The sequence below is a fragment of the Artemia franciscana genome, chromosome 8 (genome assembly GCF_032884065.1).
Source record: "Artemia franciscana chromosome 8, ASM3288406v1, whole genome shotgun sequence".
In the NCBI taxonomy this organism is placed as follows: domain Eukaryota; kingdom Metazoa; phylum Arthropoda; class Branchiopoda; order Anostraca; family Artemiidae; genus Artemia; species Artemia franciscana.
In genome coordinates this window covers 15,249,693-15,277,611 of record NC_088870.1, presented here as the reverse complement: position 1 = coordinate 15,277,611, position 27,919 = coordinate 15,249,693, and the positions used below count along the sequence as shown (strand labels likewise).

The 27,919-nt window shown below is 34.9% G+C and overlaps 1 protein-coding gene across 3 annotated transcripts; it reads right to left on the bottom strand.

The window, feature by feature from the left end:
- Positions 1-363: 363 nt before the first annotated feature.
- Positions 364-27,919, bottom strand: LOC136030032 (eukaryotic translation initiation factor 3 subunit K-like). 3 transcript variants are annotated; one of them, XM_065708647.1, is made up of 5 exons: positions 27,878-27,919; positions 21,890-21,945; positions 16,533-16,752; positions 10,131-10,350; positions 364-542 (listed from the first exon to the last, which is right to left on the bottom strand). In XM_065708647.1, exons 1-5 carry the CDS (start codon positions 27,902-27,904, stop codon positions 385-387), a joined length of 681 nt encoding a protein of 226 aa, XP_065564719.1. In that variant the 5' UTR covers positions 27,905-27,919; the 3' UTR covers positions 364-384. The 3 variants fall into 3 exon arrangements, with proteins under 3 accessions (XP_065564719.1, XP_065564720.1, XP_065564721.1); XM_065708648.1 differs by lacking the exon at positions 27,878-27,919 and adding an exon at positions 27,547-27,647; XM_065708649.1 differs by lacking the exon at positions 27,878-27,919 and adding an exon at positions 27,384-27,467.

Here is a 27,919-nt window from a genome sequence, read left to right as displayed (position 1 = left end):
AACAAGGTTTCTATTTCCATCATAACTTAAAAAATCAAAAAATTTAAATTTCAAGAAAAACTTGAATTTTCTGGATGAGGGTAGGTTTGTGAATATCAAATTGTTTTTTTTCTGCTGTAATTCCTCTTTTTTTTACATAATTAGAAGAAACTTAAGAAGCAAAAATCCCCCCCCCCGTGGAATTTTTTCCCACTGCCTAGATTGAAAAATATCATTTTTAGGGTATTTTCATTGAAAAATGTCTTTTTTTTTGTTTTCATTGAAATCTAACTAAAAAACAACAAATTTGCAGATACATTTTGCCCCTCCCCCTAAACTTCTGTGAATTGACGCCACTGGAAGAAAGACTTACTAAAAATGTGATCAGGTCATGGAACAAGTTTATTAGAAGCTCTTAGCCATCAATGGTGCTACATTTTCAAATTCAATTTTTTCAGTAATATTTTTCGACTTGATAGTATCCTGTACAGAAATGAAAACGGTTGTGTTGTCATCTTGTAGTTTCCAGCCATATTTTTGCATCCATGACTTCAAGTCTCCTTCTGAAAAAATATAAACATGTCAAAAAATAGAAAGTGGAAAATATAATAATCCAAATTTCTTTATGTAAGTCAAGCGTGATTGATATATTGCTACTAATAAATCGTAGAGGTACTAACTTGCCTGATGCCAATAAATATACCCATATTTTTCGCCCACCCGATTGTATTCAGAGCTTTACTCTTTGCTTCCTACGAAGTACTTTGAATTTCCTTTAAAGATTTTCCCATAAACTCCACATTCCGTAAAGTTAGAACAGGGCTGCCACTAATAATAATTTTCCAAGAAATACTTACCAAGAACCCCAACGATTGAAAACACATTAAATAATAATAATAAATATACTTAATAATGCTTTGGGAGTAATGTATTATGCATACATGGTTTTCCCAAGATCCAAAGTTCAGGAATGAAATTTCAACTTATTGAGAGAAAAGAAGTCCCATAAATCAGGCAACGATCACTTCTCAAGAACACTTCATTCAAGATATCAAACACACTAGTCTTTTTTTATTTTTTTTTTCAATGCCTCTTTTTTCTACCTATTTATTCAGAATCTTAGAATTTGAAGATTCAACTCCAATTTAACCAAAATAAATATGCTCAATTTTGAACACCTTACTTATCAAATGCCATTTTAAGTATAGCTATTATTACAATCCTCGCTGCTAGACCACAGATGATCAGAGACACTACTGGGCCCATACTGGTTACTCTGAAAGAGACTCCTGATTTTCTGCCTTCGGCCGGGAGTGCAGTGCGTGGTTGGGGGCAAATCATCCGATGCTTCTCGGGTTTTCCCCCAGATTTCTCCAGGTACCCATTTAGAGCTAGGTCGACCCTGTCTGAGGTTACAAAGTCACGCCATTGACCTATATTTCAAACCAAATAACCAGCGACAACAGGAATCGAGCCCCTGTCATCAGGGTTTCAAGGCTAGCACGCAAACCATCCTGAAAAGAGCGGGATAGAAATGGCATAGGGCGCATCGAATTTCAAAAGCCAAATAATTAAACCGTTGTTTCTTATTATGGTAACACTTTCAAAATACGTTAACACATCCTCGGTTGGGGCCGCTATTACCTTATTCCAGCAGGAGGTTGCAGCGCACTTGATTATGAGCACTTCTTTATTTGGCCAGCATTTTCATCGCTACGAATGAATTTATAAATAAAACGTTGCCTTCTAATTAACTAAATTACTTTTAATTAACCTGACTAATAAGTCCTTGACCAATACTAAATTTAATAAAAAAGTAAATTTTTGAAGATATGACTGTGGAATAATCCATTGATTGCGCAAATGATTTGAGTTGTGGAAATACACATAACCATCAAATTACTACTACTACCACTAACAACTCACCGTTGCACCAAGCCACTGAGGCCAACACAGCTACGCACACTCCTCCTCCATCCCAATCTATTCAAAGCTTCCATCTTTACACCCTCTAAGGAAGTACACATTTCCTTTAAATCTTTCTTTATGACATCCTACCAACCCAACCACGGATGACCTGCTGTCCGTTTAGTCCTAGACAGTTGGCCGAAAAGGACAATCTGTCATCCTCCATCCGCATAACGTGCCCTAGTCATCTCTACCTTTCTGTCATTATATCCCTTGAAAAAGGGATGGAACCACTTATTGTGCAGCCTATTTTTTTAAATACGGTCAGTCAGCCGGGTACCCAGAACATTCCGTAGGCAATTTCTCTGGAAAATATCTAGCAAATCTTCATCCGCTTGTCGGAGCGCCCATGCTTCAGAGCCATATTTGACCACTATCATCACCGAAGCTTCTAAAATTCAAATCTTAGTTTGCAGACTTATCTTCCTATCCTTCCAAACCTTTCTTAACTGTGAAAAAACACCCTGAGCCTTGGCTATTCTATTTTTAACATTTTCCCTGCATCCACCGTCTTTACTAGGCCACTCAGGGTGTCCCCAGGTAACTATAGGGGAACACACTATAGATATGGGCACCTCCATAAGATGCACGGACCAAGAGGTGGACCTTGTTCATGGGGATAAAAACAGGGCCATCCTCACCCAGGGCCATAAATACAGGTTGAGGAGAAAGAAGGCCCCTTAAATGTACACTCAATAGGGCCCACCGGTGTGTAAACACATCCTGTGAGTTACAAACCTTCTCCTAGTAATGGGTTAAATACCATGGTGATGCAGAACACTGCCTCGGGGATCCTCCTACCTCGTGGAAGGATCCTTTATTGGAGGACAATTGTAGCAGAGCATAAGACCCAGACCACTTGGGGAGTGGCGCCTCTCGATGAAATTATAGCATTGTACACGACACAGCTTTCGCACGTGATCTCATTAATGGATAATTCCTCTGGGCTTAGTCTGTTTTGGTGGGCGTTTTCGGGCTGAAAAACGTCCTCCTAGCTGATTTATCTACAATCGATTACCTCTTCGTAGTAGAATAATATTTCTAGGCATGAATATATAATGATTCGGAGGTAATAGGCTTGAGACTGTCTGTGCAGGAAACCATTTAATTATTTTTTTTATAAAATCACCTAACTTCCAAATCATCGTCATATCATCAATACTCCTTTCTATGTGACTATTTGAACCATGGACAAAGACCTAAAAGTGTCTTTTATACGCACTCATCATTTCCAGGAATAAGTCATTCTCTTATTAACTTCCCTCACATCAAAACCCTCTTTTCCTTTCCCTTATAATTACTAGGCTTTCTAACAATCCAAATCACACACAGACCGTATATGCTATTGTCGAGAATCATTTCAATGCACATTTAATGCATTTATTGCGTTTTTTCGTTATTGTACCCGGAAAAATCAGTTTCGTTTTACAATCAAACTCTTCGACTTCATTTCGTTCAATCTCCTTGCCCCCCCCCCCCCCTCCCCATGCGCTGGTAAGTCCCCCAAAGCGTTAGTGACAAAATTTTGAACTAGATTTTCTGCTTACGCTGGGCCAAACCAACATAACAGATATCATGTTTTTTTTTTTTTACATTTTTTGCCTGCCATCTTTTTACTTTCTTTATTTGTTTCTCCCTAAAATCTGTATCACTGGGCATATTCTTACTTGCGCGTTTTTCGTATGATGCTTCAGTTTTTTTTTTCTAAAAATATATGATATATTTAGTCATATGCTTCAGACATCAATAGATGACTCAACAAACTTCCATACTTGAGTGTAGTCTAAATTTTTAGCTTTGAGGTAGTCACACAAACTGTATAGTAATGTTGAAGATCTGAATAAAAGTCATAGCGGGAGCAATTGTTTCAAAGCTTACGAATTTGATACGATACTCGTCAATTTGGCAGTCAGACTATTTTAGGATTCACTCATATTTGATGCCCATCAAGAACATTTGCTACTCAATTTTCATTGACGATTCCCACCTCTTCCAGAGCATCTCAAGATGAAACTAGCAGCACTTCAGCTGATGTTGATGTGACACATGTTAAAGATATTTCAGCTACTTCACGCCCATGAAAATACCGGACCCCAAATACACACTGACCGTTCCCCAAAATATCAATCGTTGTGCCCAGCAATAAATAAAACTTAACAGCTTCTTTTATCTTTAATAATATTGTTTCTTTCATCAAATTTCAAATATTTGGAGATTTTCTATCACCTTTTGCTTGCTCTTTTGTAACTGGTTGTATTGAAGTAAATCGTAAGCTGATTTTGTTTTTCTTTTTTTTGTTTAGCAACCATTAATGAAATGACGGACTCTACATATGCTTCAAAAACTTCATGTTCGTCAATTCTTTGAACGTCTCAAGCAGGTATACAAAATGTTCCAAAGCTGCCAGTAGCAGAATTTCAAAAGCTGTCGACACTTTAGCAGAACAACTTATGTTTTGAAAGCATTGCTTTGAGCAAAAAGTATTTTTATACGAAAAATTTGCTGAACAGTAACAAATATAAATTAATATAGCTTGCAGTTAGAAACACCAAAAGTTTTAAATAGGCATATACGAGCAATATCAATGGCCACATACTAGCACTAATATCATACTCCAAAATTTTATGTGTGCCATTTTATGAAAAGTACTATATCGTATTTACTCTAATAACGCTACAAGAGTATAGAATCAGAAGTCTGAAACATACTACATACAGTTTACTGCTTTTACTTCTTGGATGGAATTGTTCACTCCAATGCTATTAATATTATAAAAATAATGCATACCTAACTGCATGCTTGATACTCACTGTTCACTATACTATAACTATAAAAAGTGCCATTTAATTTTCTGGGAGAACAATATTGATTTGCAGTTTGGCAGTCACATGCATCATGAAGCCGTAATATTAGTTTTGCCCTAATCTAATCCCCAAAAGAAACAGAGAATTGCTGATACATTGCACTGTGGCTGTTTTAGGCTACTAATCTGTCACGTTCCTACTTTCCCATTACATACTTTAACTGTATATTATATAATAATAATAATCAGGTATGCAAAACGTTGATACCTTGATAGGTTGATACCTTTTAAGATTCCTTCAACTAACCAATAAACAGTTTTGAGAAAATTTAGCTATTTGTGCGAGATTTGAACAAATTCTCTTTGAGTTCAAGAGAACTGGAGTGAGTAAAGACGTGTCAACAAGGACGAAGGATAACAACGACTTCAAAGTAAATTTTCACATTGATGCATTTAAACTCAATAAGCTTTACGTTTGAACACGTTTTAAAAAGTAGCAGCGTGAAAGCCCACTCACAAAGTGGGATAGTATCTTACTTTTCTAAATGCGTGTCATTACTTCTCCCATGAACGTCCAAGTCCGCTTCAATGAACGGCTTGCATATTTCATCAATAAGGGGGCCTTACACTGGATACCTAACCCTGAACAGAATGGCGGAACTAACACCACGGTCACGAGCACGTGTGTCCACAATCCTGCCCATACTGCACAAGTAGAGCTGAAACTTGGGAATACCATCATACAGTGCTGCCTGGTCAAAAAATTGACCAAAAATTTTGACATTAAAAAAAATTGACATTCATACCACAACGGATCTGAAGTGGAATAAACATGTTGATGGCATGTTAAAAAGCTAATTTGGCCATCATGTCTCTGAAGTTGTTGGCTCGCCATGGAATCCCTGCGCCACATCTCCTGAGCATCTATTTCCCTTTTATACGATCCCCACTTGAATACTGTTGCCCTGTATGGCATTTCGGGCTGACTAAGGAACAGTCGGACCGGGTTGAGAGGGTGCAATACCGTACCCTCCTAGTAATCTCAAAAGCCCCAAAAGTACCGTACATATCCCTCCTTAATCAGTTTCCACTTCATACCCTTCAATCTCATCGTTTAAAACTAGCCCTATCCTTTGGCAATAAAATCTTATCCAGCCCTATACACCGAAATATCCTCATGCCCCAACATCAACCGCAAGGGTAAACATCAACCTCTGACTGTGTCACATGCTCGTTATGAGCTTAGTTTTGTGCCCTCGTTTGTTAAGTTGTTTAATGCTGGGTCGACTTTTTAATCCGGATTATTGTTGTTAATTGTATATATTATAATTTTGTGTATACTTGTCGACTTATTTTCGTGTGTATGTGACAATTATTATTTTTAATTGCATATATTATAATTTTGTGAATGTTAATTTTTGACTTGTCGACGGATTTTTGTGTGTGCATGACAATAAAAACTAATAATCGGCTCTGTCCGTTGCATGTTTTTTTAAATAAAATGAATTTGAATTGAATTGAATTGAAAAAACAAATAAAACTTGTGTAGTACACTAAGAGAGGAATACTTAGGATTTGCATTTACGCAAGCAACACGATCTAACCATGTGCGAGAACTGGGGGTTCTACTGGGTGAGAACTGCACTTTGTGGCAAAATTTTAAATTCCTCTGAATTTGCAGGATCAACCAAGTGCCCAAGTTGATCAGATTTTCCGATCTATTCAACTGAGCTGGTATCAAATATATTCTGCATAAAGGCAGTCCATTCGTCAACTGGGTTGTACCTATTTGTGGTAACAAAAAGCGTAAGTTGAGATTACTCAATAGTTTGTCTAGGAAGCTACAAAGTTTCCAGGAAGTTGTAGCAACTGCATCTTTAGCCATCCCTGCAGAATCTCTCAATTCAGAAACTACACTGTTATCAATCACCAAACACGTCCTTCGTGGCATCAGGGGTTTCTGGTGTAAAACTACGGGAACTTCATGATATAGAAAATCTGTCGATAAAGACAACGCTTTCGAGAAGCAAGGAAGTAGCTGAGAATCAACTGGATCGTCTGCTGACAGTTGTAACTTCATTTTGGTGATGCCATCAATGTATTTATTCAGTATGTTTGTAATTGACCATGGTAAGAGCTTCACTTTTTGGAGTGAAAGGGAAAGGCTAGAAACAGTTTCTGAAATATCGATGATCCATTCTGAACTGTACGAAATCAGCATGCGATATCTTATTCAAATAGTCGTCTTGACTATCTGTGAGTAAAGGAAAACACAAGGGGGTAGTTGTCCCTGAAATTATTGAAAACTTTTTCAGAATATGTCGCAAACCTAGTGGAGGAAAAGAACAATGGCTTCTTCAAACTGACACCTTGTGTCTCGGCAAGGGTTATCATAGCTTCAAAACTTTCCCCATAACCTATCTTTTTGTTACTGTTGGATTTGACGTCACAAAGACCTGAAACCCACTGTGCCGAGTTTCGGCATCTCCTTCAGCCAATTCAACGCAATGCGCTGGATCCCAGTTAAATTTATACCAGGGAGAATCAAGGAGACTAATAAGCATCAAAAGACGAGTGGGCACATGAAGCATGAAATATTGCCCATCCATTGCACAACCTACAAGCTACCCCTTGATATCTTCTACCGTCAGAGTGATGCTTCAAAGTTTATGCTTCATAGCGTGTGTAACGTCTAATCCTGTATGCCCACTAATGACTGGCAACTCCACAACGAAAGAATCAAGACATCCAGTAAGGAAAGAAATAATACAAACAACCTGGAACATTCGCCTTCCTGTCAGCAATAATAGCAAATGTTGGTGGCTGTTTAGTAGAGGGTAGATTTGTACTAAGACATCTTTGCAGTTGGGAGTCAGTAAGTTTGGCAAAAATGAGAGCAAGCCTTGCAACAAACATATGACTGAAGTTCATTTCACCAATAAGAAGGCTTTTCAAGCTATCAAGAGGTATCTTGCCTTTGTATTGGAGCTGGGAACCATGATCCCCTTTAAGCTGTCAATAAGCATTCAAATCACATATCAACCCAATTCTATGTTTTCTACCCACAGGCTGATCTGCTTTGGACTCTTTCGCAGAATCATCTAGCAAACTTTGCTTATAAGCTAACAATTCTAGATGCCAGACTATTCTCGTTTTGAGATTTCGGAACTCCCAAGGTTGATGTGGGTTTGTAAAGTTAGTTCAAGTGAAACATGGTAAGTGATTGGATTAGAGTTGGTACACGTTAAACACTGTGTCTGAAGCTCAGTCTCCTTGTCAACAATTAGAAATTTAATCTGCTTGTCTAAAACAGTCTGAAGTCTTCTAACTTTTCAATCTAACTCTCTTATAGTTTCAGATGTTTGAAAATTAAACAGAATAGCAAAAAAACAAACAAAATTAAACCTCACGATTAAACTGTCTAAAATAGCACTCTTGGCATCGACGCTCAGAATTACACTGAATGTAAATGTGTTCGAATGAACTTCTTTACCACAAGTAACAAGAGAATCTTTGATAAAATGGTATGATCTTATAGACATCATGCTTTTACTAGTATAGGAAGAAAGATCAGTAATCCAATTATCTATGTCTGGTTATTGATATGTAGTAAATAATTGAGACAAAAACTTTGGAAAGTAGTGAAAAAATTATGTCAAATTAAGTGAAAGTGATAGTTACTAGAGGTGGATAGTCACTAGTAATAAATCACTAGGGGTGGCAAACCTGAACAAAAGGAGATTTATGAGGAGCCAATCTTTTTCAAGAAGATAGAGATTTGTTGACAAATCCCCAAAAATTCAGGGATTGTAAAAGCAGTGGTATTTTCAGACAAAATCTGCCAACAAATTTTACTAGTCCATGAAAACTGCCAAGTAGTATTGCTACTATGCTACCCCAATTCTTGCACGGGACGTCTTAAGTCATCCCATCAGGTAAAAAAAAACTTGACTTATCTATTTTAACTCACAAAGCGGATTTATTGACACGAAAGTTCGTTGGAACTGCTTGCACGTGGATACCGATCGATAGCTCAACCCAGATTGCACGAAACTGTACAAATGATAGACGTAACACTTAAACAACAGCGGAGCTGGGGGAATTAATTTAAAATTTGCCTCACTGGCTCTCCTGCAGCCCCCTAGCCGACGACCACCTCACTAAAATCATAGGAAATTAGACGGCCGACGGTGGTGCCGCGACCCATTTACAGAGGGCTAGCGCAGCTTTCTCGTCCACACATATTACTCGAGATTGCTGAGCCTACGCTAATTAACGCAGACCATCGTTTTGACGACAGAGCCTAACAGGCTGACAACTTTGTATTAATAACAGTTTTCCCCTTTATTGTCAAGTTATAATACAGTGTCCCGCATTATAATCCCCCCCCCCAATGTTTTGGTCGGATCCAAATTTGACACCAGCATTCCAATCATATTTTATAAGGTGATACTGTTTAAGTTTATTCGATGGCCAACAGATAGATTAGAGTTTCTTGATATACATTTTACAAATAAATTGATTGCCTTAAAAATATATAGTTAAATATTAAACATTTAAAGCAATTAAATAAGATAAAATTAAGAAAAAAATTAGTAAGATAAAAAAAAACTCAATTTTAACAAAGGTAACATCAAATTAAATAAGTTAACACTAAACATTTCACAAAATGTTCGGTTAAAAGTATACAAAAAAATTTACTTACCAGTTACGAAACACAGAATATGAAAAATTTATTTTAATAAAATAATGGATTCAGATGCGTACTATATTCAAGGTGTCCACAGGACACATATATTTGTCGCTATACTATAGTTTTTGAAATTGTACAATATCCAGAGGTATTTCTACCACACATATCTGCTTCGGATGTTGATATTTTTTTTCGATTTTATTCTTCTGTAACTTGCATACTGTACTGACTTAAAGCTCCAAATTTATACTACGACAAGCATTAAGATTTGGATTTTTTTTTTTTTTTAGGGTGGAAAAGTTGGTTAGAAAATGGAGCTTTTAATATCAACACCGTATCATTCATACACACACAATTGTTCAAAACTTCTTCCTATGACCAGCTAGTTGTTAATGGCAGTTAAAAACAAATTAGAAGTTAAATAGCGTTAAGACACTTAAACTTTAACTACAGTTAAAAACAAACGTGCTTTTGTTTTTTCTGCTCTCCTGCAACATTTAGGTCTTGTCACACAGCATCTTTCGAGACCACGAAAAACGAACACTAAACTTTTGATAAAGATTAAACCATTGACAGATAATTTATTTTTGTTTTCTTTTAATTCATTACGAACAAGTAATTTGTTCAAAATTATGACAAAAAGACCACAAATAATTGTAACAAACCAAGATAAAACACTTCACTCACCACTGATGTTTCCTAAAAGCCTCTGCAGTTGCCGTTTATCGACAGTTTGATAAGTGATTCCAATCACATGGCAAATAAATTTACGGATGGAGTCATCAAAACCCACAATGGGATTCACTAGACTTCTCAAATTTTCTAACAACATCCAGAAATCAACGAAATTACAACGCTCTAAGTTTTCTGCTAAGTCTTGAATCCTCATCATTCTGTCTGTGCCAAGCTACAATATAATGGAATATTTATCTTTATAACTGACAGATCAGCGCACTAAATTTGAAATTCTGAGGACAGGGGGTCGAGTCCAGGTGTCGCTGGTTATCTGGTTTTGAAAGCGGGTTAATGGTGTGACTCTGTAAGCTCAGCCAGAGTCGAATATTTATTTTTATATTAGATATTTATATTTAAATTATTTATAACACTTTTAGATTATTAGATATTTAAATATTGAATATCAATGGAAAATTTATATTTTCAATATAGTAAAGGTGTCCAGGCGGTCCTCATCACCATCGGTTTTAGAATTTCACCAAATAGGAGTTTGCAAGCATTTCTCAGATACTAAGACAAAGCTGGTCTTACACATTAAAATGAATTATATAGTTAATAAGATTAATAATATGACTACGGGGTATATATCATCATGATGTTTTGGTCTTCTCTTTTCGATGCAGTAGCCTTTTTGCGTGTTCTTTATCTCCTTTCTTTTTCGTGATTTTAGAATTTACAATTTTCCTTCACTTCGTATTTATTATTTTCAGAACTAAATCTGCTTTAGAAAGCTATAATATACTCAAGATTTACAATTAACAGAGCGTTAAAAATAGTTAAGATGAAAATTGAAACTTTCTATTGCAATCTTAAAATAGTCTCTCCATCTGTGACCTTTTCCCTTTTTTACACAATATAGCATTCACTGTCTTGGAATCTTGTTACTTCTCATCATTTTATTTTACATTCTATCCTATTATTTTCTATGCCTTTTGTATTACTACTACTGCTACTAACTAAACAATACAGCACCAAGCCGCCTGAGAGTAACACTGCTTCACAAGCTCCTCCTCCCTTCTAATCCATTCAAAGCTTTCTTTTTACACCTTCCCAGGAAGTTCCAATTTCCTTGAAATCCTCTCTTACGACCTCTTCCCATCCCATCTGGGGACGACCTGGTATTCCTTGGCCCTAGATGGTTGGCCAAAAAGGACGATCTTTGGCAATCTGTCATCCTTGATCCATCTAACATGTCCTAGCCATCTCAACCTTTCTCTCATCATAGCCCAAGAAAGCTGGATAGAACCATATCTTTAGTATAGCTTACTATTTCAAATACGGTCAGTTGGACGGGTACCCAAACGAACCTGTAGACAATTCGCCCGGAAATTCATTTGGCAAATCCACCTCCGTCTTTTCAAGTGCACACGTTTCAGAACCATGCTTGACTACTGCCATTACTTTACCTTCTAATATTCTAATTTTGGTCTATCAATAGTCAGTTGGTCCACCAAACCATCAATAGTCGTAATAATTTTAGCTTCAAAGCAGCTGGACAAGTTTATTACATAATGAACATGACAGCATACACAACAAAAACCGTTCAAAGTGATTTCAAACCATCATAACATGGCCAAATATACATTTTAGATCCCAATGATGCTGTTAACGAACACCTTACACATCTTCTAAATTAAGGAAGCAGTCGTGAATTAACGGATCTGTTAGAGGAAATATTGCGAGACCAAATACACTGACCAAGTACAACGACACTGATTTCCACTTCAGCTAGCGTTTGGGATGACCTTACATAAATCACAAGGGCAACTTTCGAATTCGTTGGCGCCATGCTATATTGTACATAGGATTTTCCGGTGTTCAACGACAAAACTGCTTGAAAGTTCTTCTTCCATCTGAAAGTGAGCGTCGGACGTATATTTTTGTGTGGAAGAAATATTGAACGCTCTTCACAAAACTTCTATTATTAAGTATTAGCAGTGATAGCATCGACGGTATCCTCAACGCCATGGCAATTTTATAATTCCAAAATCCTGTAAAGAATGCACCACTATTTTTAATGTAAATTTTGCATGATATCATGACATCATGCGTACCAGGGACCGACCGAAGCTTCATATACTTTCATTCTGTTTCGTCTTTTAGCATATACAGGCCTGTCGCGTACCAGTATCATGGACGAAGCAAAGCTTGGTTCCCTGGTACTAATCTTCTAGTTCTCGCAATCCTCCAACAGTCGTACAATAGCAACATTTCTAAACTAGCTTAAAATACCAATCCTAGTCCCCCCCCCAAAGATAATAATTTGGCTTAGGAAATCGGTTATCAATACATTAAAGAACATATTATTTAATATTTCTGTGTAATTGCAGTCCAGTCTGAAAAACAAGTTTATCCGATTAAAAAAAAAAAATCGCATTCTGCTTGGGAAGTTTGGAACAATTCACCTACAGAGTGTGCGAGGTCCAGATATGCCTGAAATCCTAATTCTTCAAATATATCTCAGGAGTATCTCCTCCCTTCTCAGTAGGGAAGGTAGTAAATTCATGGTATCTGTAAATTAGATATTCATGTTTCTTCGTGCTAATGCACGTTTACATTAAAATCAACAAATTAAATTATAATTAATTAAATGTATACAAATGTTTGTAAAAAAAAAAAACAATATAAAAAGGTTCAAAAAAGGCTTCTTTTAAGCACAACCATTGGGTATGAAGTGTGCTGTTCTTCAAAACGCATACACTTTTTTGTGTCGTACTTAATACACCATGCCCATCAGGCACGTATATTTACGTGCTCGTGTTCACTTAATTAAATGGCTATTGTAGAACTCAAAACTGAACGCTTAATTTCAGTACTTTTACAATCACAAAGAAAACAAAAAAAGTACACAAAAGTACGTCATTGGCCTGAGCACTAGGTGTGTGAAAGGTGTTGGGAGGGTGTGTCACCAGCATCTAATAAACACCTGAGAGTACTAGATGAAATATTTCAGGACTACTGCTACTATTCCAACTATGGAACTAATTCGAAAGAGCTGAAGTGCATCCAGGTTGTCAAAATGGTGTATTTACAAAATCTCAGGAACAGAATAGGACAATAAGTTATAACTTTTAGGGAAAGTTGAGGAGAGTGTAAAACTACTGTCTCAGGATCAGCTAAGGGTGTTGCGTTGCAACTTTCAAATTATGTTGTTGGAGATGTTGAGCTAAACCACAAGACACTATTTGCATTGAAGATTGTTATTAAGTTAAAACTTTCAAGTAATGTTGAGAGATTTTTAACTAAACAGAGTTGTTAAAGGGGCGTATATAAAACATCCCTAGAATGACTAGGAGCATCGAGGTGAAAGTTTTCCAGGAATATTGGAGCGAATGTTACACTAAATCAAAACAAACTATATGCTTGCAGGTTGTCAAAATGGGGAATTTGTAATATCTTAGAAATAACCAAAGTAATTAAATTAAAGCTTTCAGGGCTGCTTCAATCAATTATGACTACTACTACTGCGATTCCATATGACTGCAACTGTGGCTATTTGCGACAACTTCTTACGACTGGGACTTACTGCAACTACTATTGCGACTACTTTTTACTGCTTGCGATTGTGATTGTGGCTTCTTCAAACTGCAAATATTTAAAACCGCGTCTAGTTTTGACTCTGACTACTTGCAATTGCGACTCCAACTACTTTTGACTGTATCTAGCAGGATTACGATTTCAACTATATGTGACTGTGACTCCAGCAACTAACTGTGTCTGCAGTACACTTGGAAATGAAACTGCGACTGTTAGCGAATATTTGCAACTATGGCTGTAACTTATTGTGACTGTTGCTGCAACTACTACTACTATTGAAATAGCCCAGATCAAAAGAATTTAAGCACATCAAGATTATCAAAGTGGCAGTTGCAATACCTAAGGAACAGAATAAGGCATTAAGTTGAAGCCTTCAGGCAAAGTTAAGGGGGATGTAAAACTAAATCAAAACGATAATATCCCAGCAAAAAAAGGGTAATACGTTGGAACTTTCATGGTATGTTGTTTGGGATGTTGAAATTCATCAAACGATACTACGGGCATTTATTTTGACCAAATGCGTATCTGTAATATCCCAAGAACAGCTAAGGGTATTCAGTTAAAACTACCAAGACATGTTGAGTGGGAAGATAAACTAAATCAAAAGGAACTATGTGCATCCAAGATTGTCAAAAAGGTGTATCTGCGATATCCCTGGAAAGATTGATGTAATTAAATTGAAACTTTCAGGGCATATTAAGGAGAATTATTGACTAATATTTGTCTAGACCCATTATTGTAATAATGAACTGCCTTTCCATTTATAAGTGATAAGTAAATAGCAGGTACTGACTTCAATTAAGAAAGTGAAACTGATTGTCTTCCTATCTTAATTGAGAGTATTACCCATTCAACTACATGACATAATGTTTTCAATTTGTCATGTACTTTCTTACTTACCAAAATTGATCTTCAGTTTTCAAGACTAATGAGCGGGCGCTAAAGCTTCTCAATAATTTCAATGCAGTAAAAGCGATAGTATTTTCATGAGAGGTGCAAAAATACTTTTGAATTATTTCCTAAAACGTGTTGAATTTCCATGAATAAATGAGATGAAAATATAAAGATACATGTTCAAGGTCGTATCCATCAAGGGGGGTATTTCAGCCCCCCTCCCCTCCGAAAAAAAATTGTCCGACTCGTAAAAAAAGAAAATAAAACTAAATGCATGTAAACAAATTTTCGATACATTTTTGAAGTATCATTTTTTGTATACCCCACTCCCCGAAAAGAAATCCTGGATACACCCTTTTACATGAGTAATGGATTGATATTTTATTTAATACATTAAAACTTACTGTCTTCCTGTCATGGCGCTCACTGTCTTAATTAAAAGTATTAACATTATTCATACATCTACATATTTTCAATTTATTTGTGTTAAGATCATCAAAGCTGATCTTCACATATCCAGACTAATGAGCGGGGGGATGAGGGGACGGTCCCCAATGCCTTCAAAACAGCAAAATTATCACCTTCACGTAAAAAATAACAGGTAAAAATTTTAATTAAGACTGTGAAAGATACTGCTTTGCTGTCATATCACTTATAGCGTCCATTAACAATATTACCCATAATTCACATGTCTATTATGTTTTCAGCTCATTCATGTTTTTGCTTATCAAAATTGATAATTAGTTATTAAGACTAAGCGGTGGGTGGGTGGGTGAGGGGGGCGATAGCTCCCCACTACTTTCAATGCAGCTAAAAAAACGCCCTTTCATGAGATATTCAGCAATATTTAGTAGATCCGATTTATAGCTATATTTAGTAGATCCAATAATAAAAAGAAAATTACCGTCTCAGGTGATATAAAAATGCGAAATTAACAAAACGCGAAGTTTCAGGATTAACAAGCGTCAGACTTGAAATGATAAATAAAAAATGGCTTAGCTTTTTTAAGTGGACAACAAGGGCGTATCCAGGATTTTTGCCAAGGGGTCGTCATGGAAAAAGTGGGGTAGTAAAGTAGCAATACTACTTGGAGGTTTTCGCCTTAAGTTTTTTTTGAAAAAAAACTTTGTTTTTTTCATTTTTTATGTAACGAACATGTACCAAAAGGACTCCCGAAACAGTTCAGCGGAATTTTTTGTAACTTATTACTTCGGAAATATGTATTTCTCATATCTCATATGTATTTCATCAGAAGTATTATCAGAAATATGATAATATAAAGAAAATTACCGTTTCAGCAGAAAAGATGTATTTGCACAGAACAAAATCTGAATGAGGAAGGCCTGTAAGAGCCTAGAGCATTATCAACTCTGCAATACTGTAACTTATGATTTTAATGAAAATTACCTTATTTTCTGAAATGAAAATTTATTTAATGAAAATTTACCTTATTATGATTAAATGATTCTCATTTGAAATAATTTCAATTTATTGAGATAATAATGGATCTATAATTATATATAATTGTGTATATACAATTGTATTAATTATTATTAATATCCTGTGTAATCGGATGGATGAATGGGGTTACGGCCTCATTCAAGTACTGATCTATATTATATACTAAAATAAGAAAACAGTCATCCTTTCTCCTTCTATCTTTTTTTTTCTTTTTTTTATGTTGTATGTTTATTTCTGTTTTTGTGCTGTTGCATTGGTGATTTCTCTTTTCGTTATATAATTACATATATATATATATATATATATATATGATATATATATATATATATATATATATATATATATATATATATATATATATATATATATATATATATATATATATATATATATATTTAAAGAGTAATTATATAGAATTATATATGAGAAAATAAATGAATCTCATGATAAAAAGAAACTTACCGTTTCAGGAGATAAGAGGCATTTGCACAGAACAAAGTCTGAATGGGGAAGGTTTGTAAGAGCCTTGAGCATTATCAATTCTGCAATACTTTCTCTATATTTCGACGGTGTAAACTGATACAACTTCAAAACTGTTAGATTGGCCTCAAGGTCATAAGCATTTTCTGCAGCTTGAACTTTAACATAGTGCTCTAATGTTTGCAAGTTTTCAGGGTTATATCTGTAAAAATGAGGAAATAAAGTAAAATAGCAAACGGAAGAATAGTAGGAAAAAATCAGATTAAACGCTTATGTTTTATAAATGTAGGATTGAGGATAGTTTATAATTTGACAGTATAAGACCACGAAATCAAACAATAAGAAATGTACGTGATAACATTTGTTACGTATGTACATTTTACGGATGCTTAGAGACATTCTTTTCCAGGAATAATTCATCCTCCATTCATTTGTCCTCTGCTTTCACTTGTTTCCTATTTTCCGGTTTTCACCTTATTTTACTTCTTTCCGTTACTTTCCTCCATGAGAAATTATTTCTTAAACATAAGGAAATCGGTTTCGTTGGTTGTGAAAAAACAGTATTTTTTGAGGCATGAGAAATCAAATATAGGATTGAAGATAGTCTGTAATTTGACAGTATAAGACCACAAAATCAAACAATAAGAAATGTACATGATAATTACGCATGTGCATTTTACGGATGCTTAAAGACATTTTTTTCCAGGAATAATTCGTCCTCCATTTAATTATCCTCTGCTTTCACTTGTTACCTATTTTCCTGTTTTCACCTTATTTTACTTCTTTCCGTTATTTCTCTCCATGAGAAATTGTTTCTTAACCATGAGAAAATTGCTTTGGTTGGCTGTGAAAAAACAGTATTTTTTAAGGTATGAGAAAACGGCCTTTGTGAAAGCTTCGTCATTGATCATTGAACATTCACTTTATGCTCATTAATTTTATACTACAAAATTCAATATTAAATTACTGAAAAAAAATCTTGTATTTTTTTTCTAGTAGTTGAATAGCCAAAGGTATTTTAACTTTTGCTACTTTCAGTGAAGAGTTCAGTCAAAACAAACGATTAATTAATTCCCGTTTTAGGAACATTCTCTAGTTTAAACAAATAGGACTTGACTTGATTTATTGACAAAACAAAAAACAATACATACACTTATTCCCGTACTGCCAACATGCCAGAGACTATAAACGGCCAATACGGAGATTGGCCGAATATCTACTCAATAAGATATTTTAAAATATTTTTTTCAGAACGGTATTAGCGAAATCAATTCTTCTATATATCACGGCAATATAAGAGTATTCCACATATGAAAGGAAAAACATTACTTCACAATATTATCGCATATACCTTATTCACAAGACATTAAACGGAAAAATTAAACAAACAACTTTTATCAACTTAATAAAATATGTTTTATTAAGTAAAATACCATTTTGATTTAAATTTTGTCATTCTTTCATGCATTACCTTTTCAAATAGTTTAGAGAATAGCGGTAAAATTGACACTGGCCAGTAGTTGTTAATTTGCCATTTATCTCCATTCTTATATATGGGTAATATCTGACTTTTTTTTCAGTTGTTCGGGAACAACTCCTTTCTTAAACGAAATGTTTAGCCGAAAAAGAAAAACATGACAAATAACCAGGAAAATTGATTTTATGCTCTTTTTGGTATTCTATCAACTCCCGGAGATTCTTTTTCTAACCCATGCATTTGCATAATAGATAGATAGATTTATTCACACGAAAGCCCATTTGGGCCTTGGTGACATACACAAAACAAGCGAAAAAATACAGCAACAAACATAGGCTGAAAGATACTAAAACTAATTATTTAAGAAAATTTTCACAATACCTCATAGCTATCCGGACGAACTTTCCAATATTATTTATATTTAAGTAACACATACTTCTCAAAATTTCCAAAATCTAATCTCTCTTCCCAACCTCCCTACCAAATATTTCCAAGCGAAACTAACTCAACTCCCTACAATCCCCTAGAAAATGATGCAAAGACTCATTCACATCTCCACACATAAAGCAACTGTAAGGACTTCCTACGTTCTCCAAGAGGCATAAAATTCCCCTTTACATACATTACCCAGTTCAAATCTTCCGGAGCCAATCCCATTTGTAGGTGAATTTCTTCGCCCCAGTTCTCCATGACCTCCACATATATCCCAAGGAACAGAGAGGTGGCCTTCTGAGCTTGCCAAACCTGAACTTCCTAAGATTCTAGCCAAATAGCAACTAACCTAGATACAGTCCCCACCCTCTCTCCTATCCCCTTTCCCTCATTCCAGCAATTACCTAGCCCTGCACAGTCTAATATATTGTTCACCTTATTTGGCCACAAATCCTTCCGCCTATCTTGAAGCATCATTAAAAATGCTTGTTTAACTAGCCTATTATCTTCTATCGATGACACCCTTTCCCAATATTTAACCATAATAATTAACCTACTCCGTCTCATTCACTCTCAGCTCCTATACCTACTCCTATATCCTCTCTCAGCATTAACACATTAAACTTTTTATCAAGGCTTAACATACGCTTAAAGAACCTCAACTGCATTCTTTCTAAAATTTAACCCTTTTAACCCCAAAGCTCCGCCCCGTAATGCAAAGCCGATCTAATCCTAGCATTAAAAATATACTTTAGCAGTCATACAACCCTAATTATAAATATACAACCCTAAATGTATGTTACAAATGTTTTTTTTACTTTTCGCTACTAATGCTATGACATCTGCAAAAAAAATCAATCATTCTGAGTGAAAACTGAGTTATGTGCATCAAGCACATTAATGTTTTCAGTGGTTTCAATGGGTTTGCTATTATTATTAATTTGCCGAGACATACTGGAACCAATATTTGAAAAATAAGTACAAAAACCACTAGTAATATCAGCAACCTCCTTTAACAAAACCCTATCCAGAGAGGTAATAACATTTGGAATTTCTTCATTGAATTGTTTCTTATGAGGTGAAATTATCCCATTTATTATTTTCCATGTTGCTCGTATATTATTCTTATTTAATTCAGAAACGGAAAAATAATATTTTTTTTTTAATTCTCGTTTCTTTGTTTTCACAGTAGCCCGGTATTCCTTATAAATTTTATCATTTTCAAAGGAAGGGAATTTTGTTTGCTTAACGTTAAGGCTATTCCTCAATTTTATCATATTTTTACCTCAGCTGTGAACCAAAGTGGTTCCACAGAGACGGGCTTTCTCGAATCTTTTGGTTTGGCCACACAACATGAATCCATACATTGAAGAATTTTATCAATAAATAAGGAAAATGCACTTGCCATGTCATATTTTCCATATAACTCTTCCCAACCTATCTTTGAAAGAAAGATTTTTATTTTCTCACAATTTTTAGTAGAAAAATTAAATACATTTCTTCATGGGTTATGGCTTGTTGCCCCTAAACGGCAGCCATTATCACATTCTTACTTGTGTAGACTCAATACAACATATTTTAAAAAATGAACTGAACCTGGAGAAACAAGCACTCCCAAAAATTTTAATCGCTCATACCATATTTGAGGCAAAAATACATTATCGATTAAAGTGATACTAAACAAAGTTACACGGGTTTGGGTAGTAACAGAAGGTGAAAATATATAGAAAGCCTGTTGGAAGACAGACATAGAAAAACCCAAAGTAAAATCGTCTCGATCCCCCCCCCAAAAAAAAGGTACATTAAAATTTCGAGTCGATCCCCATCCGTCAGAAAGGACAAGATAGACTTACCAAAACTTAAGAAATACTCGTTTCCAAATGGAAGAGAGAGAGAGAGAGAAAGAGAGAGAGAGAGAGAGAGAGAGAGAGAGAGAGAGAGAGAGAGAGAGAGAGAGAGAGAGAGAGAGAGAGAGAGAGAGAGAGAGAGAGAGAGAGAGAAAGAGAGAGAGAGAGAGAGAGAGAGAGAGAGAGAAGAGAGAGAGGTATATTTAAACAACAATCGTAGCTCAAATGGCTAATTTGATGTTGAAATACAAAACATGTTATTATGCACTATTATATATTGACGTAAAAAAAGGGACAAAAGAGTTCTGGTAGCGGTTTGTCCGAGCACGCTCAGGCACAAGTTTCAGCTTTTGTCTCGTACAGCTGACTGTCAAGGCTTCTGGTGGTATAATATCACGGTGAGCAGGGTTAGACAGCAGCATTTTGCCAAACCTCAGGATAAGCCCGCCCAAACGGAGTTCCAAACTTTGGAGTTTAAGGGTTGCTAGGGCATCGTGGTTGGAAATGTCTCTGTTACTCAGGATGATCCTGATATTGTGCCATCCCTGTAATCGAATTTGTTGTCCATCTGCATGCATCCAATATTAATTTTTTACCGAAAAATGTGCAGATTTTACCCCCACCCCTCAAAAAAAATATTTTCATTGTCTTGCTTTGACCATAAATAAATAAATACAAAAAAAAAAACACTAAACCTTGACCTCAAACCCTAAGCCCTGAGATTAAAAGTCTTGTGCTCTTTCTACTGAGCCAGCCTGCCTTGTTAAACTTCGGAGCATTAATATATAAAAATAAACATGTTTTCTCTAGAGTTACATCACTTACCAGTTATATAGGATTGGGAAGATATAATACTTATTAGACAAATTAACTGACATTGACAAAGAAAATTGACTGAAATACGTTTTACATATTCAAAAGAGTGCATTAAATATTACTTTCAAATAATATAGCACTTTAATGTTAGTCTGAATTATGGACCCCTGAATTGTTTACTTTTGAAGCTTTGTCTTAGCAACAAAAATCTTCAGAAAAAAACAAAAAAAACTAAAGTTTTTCAAAAAACTTTAGTTGTTTTAAATCCAGTAATAACAATTCAGAGGTCAGAGCAGCCAAATTCCTTAGGAATTTTTGGATGGAATCTGAAAATTAAAAGCTTCCTCCTCAATAATATCCTAAAAAGGTATCTTAATCATATTAATTTGAAACATTTCCTCTCTTGGGAATAATATACCAAAACTACTTTTACACAGCACAGGTCCATAGGCTCTTTTTTACATAACACAATCATGGTGTAATAAGGACAGGTAGATTTTTAAATGTAGGTGCTACCATAAGTCAATCAAGGAGATCAAGCAAGATAGCAATCAAATCAAGGGAGATCAATAAAAGGCAAAAACAGTGTTTTCAGCAACACTTTTATTTACAAAGGAAGGGTGCGTCGGCTGGGCTTATAAAATAGTTTGAGCTTGTGATTAGTCAGAATTATAAGTCGTCAAGAGAGTAATTACCAGCCTCCTTCGCGCAGGGAGTTTTGTTTTTCCCAAATGAAACAAAAATAACAAAATAATTGAAAATGTTACCTTTCAATTCCCTTTAACATCTGAACCACAGTTGCTTTCATTTGTTCCACCATTTTCTAAAAAAAAATGAATAAAAATTAAAAATAAAATACTATACAGAAAACAATAAAATACTATAGTGTCCTTAGAGTGAAAAATAATCATTGCGTGGGGGAGGGGTGGAGGTTGTGCCATAAAAAATTGAAAACAGGAAAAGATGAAAAAAAAGAAATGAAAAGGGTAAAATTTAGAGACCTTTACATCTTTTTCTCAACCAGATTAGGTACAAGACTAAAAGAAAAAGACACCTCAAAGATAAAGACAGCAGTATCTAAATTTAGCAGAAACTAAGCTGTTTAATATTTTATTTGACCATAATATTTTAATAGAAAAATTACTAATTTAACTCGGTAGTTAATTTAAGTTCAAGCACTATGAGCAATGTCACAGAAAAGTACAGTCCCAAATACAAATTACAGGGCCTGATAAAATTTGTCTTCAGAAACATGATTTCCTTTGTTTGTTGGAGGATAACACGTAATTAGTGACAGTTTTAGCATGATTAGACAGGAATTATGTACAAAGGATCTTCTTGTTACTTTCTTCCTTGTTGTGGGACCAGTTGTAAATGCCTCAGCCAGTACCCCAAGGAGTGACAGGTCCCATCGCTTTTGACCCTGCAGCAGCTGGGATCAAGCCCTGGGTCAATATTTTCAAGCAGATATCAGTCCATTATGCTACCACAGGTCAAGCCTCTTTTTGACCCCTTTTTGATTAGGTTCCACAAGTCTTGGGGTTATAATTGCCATTGGCTTTAGGATGGCTATAATTCCAGAATTGGGCATGTTAGTCCCCCCCCCCCATTGTAGAATGGTGTGCGTGTTTTACCTGTGTATGCTATCTTCAGCTTTTGTGATACCTGTTATTATTTTAGAAAACTAATTTCTATTTCTGACAGTGTCAGCATTGCTCTAAAATTCTAAAATCGATTTTTTACTGGTTGGTTTGGATTCGTAAATGTAATCAAGAGGTATGCCTGGGCTGAAATTGGGTTTGTATTTAAAATGAGGCTTTCTTTTGACATTTGCTCAACATAATAGTTTGTATATCAGGGAAACAAGCTAGGCCAAACCCTCTTTTCTCTAAACCTAGGAGCTGTTCTAAAACAGTACATACATAAATGTACAAAAGGATGCAGTTCAGTTGGCAGAATGGTGTTCTTTTCTCTCTAATCTTCCTTGCAACTGAGTATTTTCAGAGACATACAATTTAGTTTCTCTAACCATAAGCACCCAAACCAAAGTACCTGTACTTGAAAGGTTGCAATACATTAAGGACAAAGAAATTGACAAAATTGGTATCATTAAACCTCAAAATATAACAATACTGTACCTAAATATGGTTTGACCTTAGGTCTATATTGAAAGAGATGGTATTATAGCTATTTATTAAGATTAATTATGTATGGACAGTCAAATTCTTTAAGATGGGCTTTTCGCTATTTAGGAAAGTAGCTGAGTAAGGAAAACTAATTTTTAGGAATGGATCCAGAACTTAACCAGTGTCCTAGGAACAAATGAGGCCATGTCCTGAATGTTTTTGAAGCATCTTGCCACACCTCTTCCCCATTTGAATAGACGTTTGCTGACTTTGAAATTTTTTTTTACAGAATGAAAGTAAACTTTTTTTGAGCCAAATAAGGTCAGAAAAAACTTTTTTTGGGTGTCACACCTTTGCTTAATCCTAATCTAGGAGGTTTTGAAAATTATGTAGAAATGTATCTTGAATTTGAAAGGAAATTCTAATATAGTTTATAATCCCATTCAAATCATTAAAATTTTGTTGGTTTGTTGATTTGCACTATTTTGTTTATTATTATTTGTATTTCTTACCAACATGGGGTTATTCATGTCATTTTCAAAAAGGGTCAGCAAATTTTTGTAATGCCTATAGCATAGGACCCCTTCTATCCATTAGGAGAGGAGAGCTGGGACAAAATTATCATGGTAGCAAATATTATATTAGCAAAGGGTTTGAATGGGAAATTTAACAGTATTTACTTGTTTGATATTAGGCTATAGGATTTAGTTTAAAAAGAAGAAATTGTTGAATGTTTGGATAATTTGCAAGCTAAAAGATGAACATAACAATCTATGTACCTATTAATACTGATTGAAAACTATTACCATCCTCAAAATGCATCCATTTTTCCTCTCTAACGGAGCCAGATATGGTACTATCTACACTCTTTCCAAATTTAATAATTGCTACCATAAAAACTGTATCCCAGGCCCCCTACCCCTAATGCCCAGATATCACCCTAGGCTATATACAAAACGTTTGCTCATCTGGTTGTTTTCAGGAGTTCCTGTACTTATTTCTGATCAACAGTTGGTTTATAGTGCTATTTGAAAAAGCGTTGAATGGGAGATCAAGCAGGACTATTCTTGTTATTAAGCCATGGTGTTTAGTTAAAAAGGGGGGTAAATTTTTGATGTTTCAACTAATCCACTAGTTAAAAGATGGACATAGTAACTAATCAATGTACCTTCTAATGGTGAGGAAATAGCTATGATCTTAGGACTTTTTGAAGGTAATCTTAAAAAAATTGAAACTACTGTAAACAATAATAAATACCTTGTTATCTTATTCCTAAGGAAACATTGCTTTGTTTTACTCCTACCCCATCCCATAATGGATATAATATAGCACAAGTAATACTCCTACAGTAATACTCTTAGTACAAAGAGAGTCCCTAATATTCAACATATATTTTGATTAAAATCTATATTTCACAAACATGGACAGTAGGTTCCTGATCTTGGATGATGTACACAGTTTTGAATAGTTGGGACTTGCTGAGATAGAAACTGGGCTAGGATTGGCTAACTAAAATCTAGAATAACTTTTTTTACATTTAAATTTAAACAGTTAAAATTAAATCACACTTGTCAGCAATATAAGGACTATTCCTGTAGATGCCAGTCAACAATGATGGTGACTTCAAGCATAAGAGCATCCCAAACTGTGAACCATGGCTTGTTGTGCCATTTGTTGTCAACAGCTGACTTAAAGGCTTCAGTAATGGGGGACATAACTGTATTCTGGTTAAGTGAGTTCCAGAGGCCAACCCCATGGTTGGAGAAAAATTTGTTTTGCAGCCTGGTACTTGCATGCTTCTGGTAGAGCTTCAAGGGCTGCCCTCTCATTCTTGAAGAACTATCTAAATGGAACAGTTTTGGGACAATATCATAGTCACAGATCCACTTATATGTCATTAATATATCCATGCATGGCATTGTGGTCCTTTTGAGGCAGGTAGAATTTTGTTTCTTGCCACTGCACAGATTCCAGAATTGATTAGTCAACCTTATATACTACAGTAGCACTGGACATCCCAAATTCTAACCTTGATTGAATCAGGGCCTTTAGGTGTTTAGTAATTGCTACTGGAGATCTACTGCAGATTGTTCTTTTTATTATACCCATGAGTTTGGTTGGCTTGACCTACTGTAGATTTCATGATCTGATCACCCATTCATAAGTTAAAAATATCTCATTTTTTCAAGTTTTTCTGAATTAACTGCCCCCCCACTTCCTACCAGATGGTTGAATTGGGGAAACAACTATTTCTAATTTAATCTGGTCTGGTCCTGATATGCCTGCAAAATTTCATCATCCTAGATTAACTAGAAATGCCCAAACTAGCAAAACTAGGATTGACAGACACACAGACAGACATAAATTGCAATTGCTGTCACTTGGTAAATACCAAGTGCTGTATATATATATATATATATATATATATATATATATATATATATATATATATATATATATATATATATATATATATATATATATATATATATATATATATATATATATATATATATATATATATATATATATATATATATATATATATATATATATATATATATATATATTTATATATGAAACCTTGCAAAATAGATCTTCTGTTTGAATGAAGTACAACAAAATTGTTTTCAGCTTCACAGCTTTGCTCAATTGCAATTTATGAGCTTTTAAAGATATGGAAATACATTTCCTAAATTTTGAAAAAAAAAAAACAGTGATATGGCTCAGAATTCTACTCAAATAACATTTTCAGAACTAAAGGTAGAGAAAAGGCAGCTGGCAACTGAAGATTAAGGTAAAATATTGTTTTGTCAAAAATTTCAATACCTGTCATGCATGCAAATTTCAGGGCCCTCTAGGGGGAGAAGGAGTAGAGATGGGTACTTCAAAACACCTTCCCCAGACATACTTTAGCCTTTAGACCCATCCCTGAAAGTTTCATTTTCCTAACCTAACCCCTTTCCAGGATAGCCAAAAGTCAATCAACTAGAATTTTACCATTATTATCATTAGAATTTATTTAATTGCTTAATCTTCTGTTGAAATATTGGTAAAAGTCTAGTTAATTGATTTCTTGCTGTCTCAGAAAGGGTTTAGGTTAGGAAAATGAAACTTTCAGGGATAAACCTACAAAATAAAGTATGTCCTGGGAAGGTATTTGAAGCAACTACCTTGACTCCTTCTCCCTCTAGAGGGCCCTGACCTTTGGTGACCTTTAAAAATATGTTTGTTATAAAAGTGAAACCTTGCAAAAAAGATCCTCTGCTTAATTGAAGTATAACAAAATTGTTTACAGTTTCATAACTTTGCTTAATTACATTTTATAAGGTTTTAAAGATATGTAAATACATTTCCTAAATTCTGAGAAAAAAACATTTGATATGACTCAAGATTTTACTCAAATAGCAGGACTTGCATTTTCAGAACTAAAGGCAGAGATAAAGCAACTGGTAACTGAAAATTAAAGCAAAATGTTGTTTTGTCAAAATTTCAATAGGTATAGACCTGTCATTTAGGCAAATTTCAGGGCCCTCTAGCAGGAGAAGGAGTGAAGGTAGTACTTTAAAATACCTTCCCAGGCCATACTTTAGTCTGTAGGCCCATCCCTGAAAGTTTCATTTTCCTAACCTAAACCCTTTCCGAGATAGCAAAAAGTCAATTAACTAGAATTTTACCATAATAATTATTTCACATTAGCCTACTGAAGAAACCTTGTTGTATACAGGCAAAATATTTGTTTGAATTTTTTTCTTGACTCTTTTTGTTTTCATTTACTGGCCATAGACCTGTTTGCTGTATTTATATTCCTTTCTATTTTGTTTTGTTTTTTTTGTCATAGCTGGCCAGTTTGGCTTTAGATCTTTTAAAAGAACACATGAGAAATAGGCCAATATCATTTGGAATGTATATTGACACCTGAGTAGGGGGGGGGGATGGTTAAAGTATAGTAGAGTTGGAGGCAAAATGTATTAACTATAATCATCCTACATATTAGCCTAGGCTTTGAGATTAGACTTAGCCTATATTCTTAACACAATCTATTTCCTGCCCCAAATTAGACTTATACCAATAGGTATCAGTTAGTATATTCACTTTCTTCCAATCCAAATTAAATGAATCTGTATAAATTTACCAGTAGGCTATAAGCAAGTATTTTAGGATTCTTTAAAGTTGTTTCCAGAATTTAATTATGTTTCCTTCTCCGCATTCCTAACCACAGTATAACACAATACTAGTAATTTCCCATTAATAAAATTTTCAGATAGACAAAGCAGCATCAATAAGTTTATACTAGCCTGATTTTAGGGAGAATTCCAGGGATAAATAATCCGTTTCTTCAAAAAATGGCTGAAAATCCTTATTTAAAATCGCTAATAGCGATTAGCCGATATGGAATAGATGCCAGTAAATTTCATCTGCTAATTTCAAACAGCTACCTTTTATAATGCGTCTATGCTACCTTTTAAGCATTATTTGAAATTGAAGGTCTTTGTTTTTAGACTACAGAATAGCCACAGCTTTTCAATCCTGAAAATTATATTAGGGCTTGATTATTCTATTCGTAAGATCTTCACTCCATCCATCATCTATACTAATAATACTACCTAGTTAAGAAAAGCGACCTACTTGATCGATCTTTCCGTTATCCAGCATCACTTTCACTTATTC

Bases quoted from the DNA above. Each gene is read 5' to 3' on its own strand.
- LOC136030032 (XM_065708647.1), bottom strand. From the start codon at position 27,904: ATGCTGGATAACGGAAAGATCGATCAA. The intron at 21,946-27,877 runs GTAGGTCGCTTT...ATTTTTTTTTAG, and splicing joins ATAACGGAAAGATCGATCAA to AAAATGGTGGAACAAATGAA. The intron at 10,351-16,532 runs GTAAGTTTCTTT...ATTATATTGTAG, and splicing joins GCCTCTTATCTCCTGAAACG to CTTGGCACAGACAGAATGAT.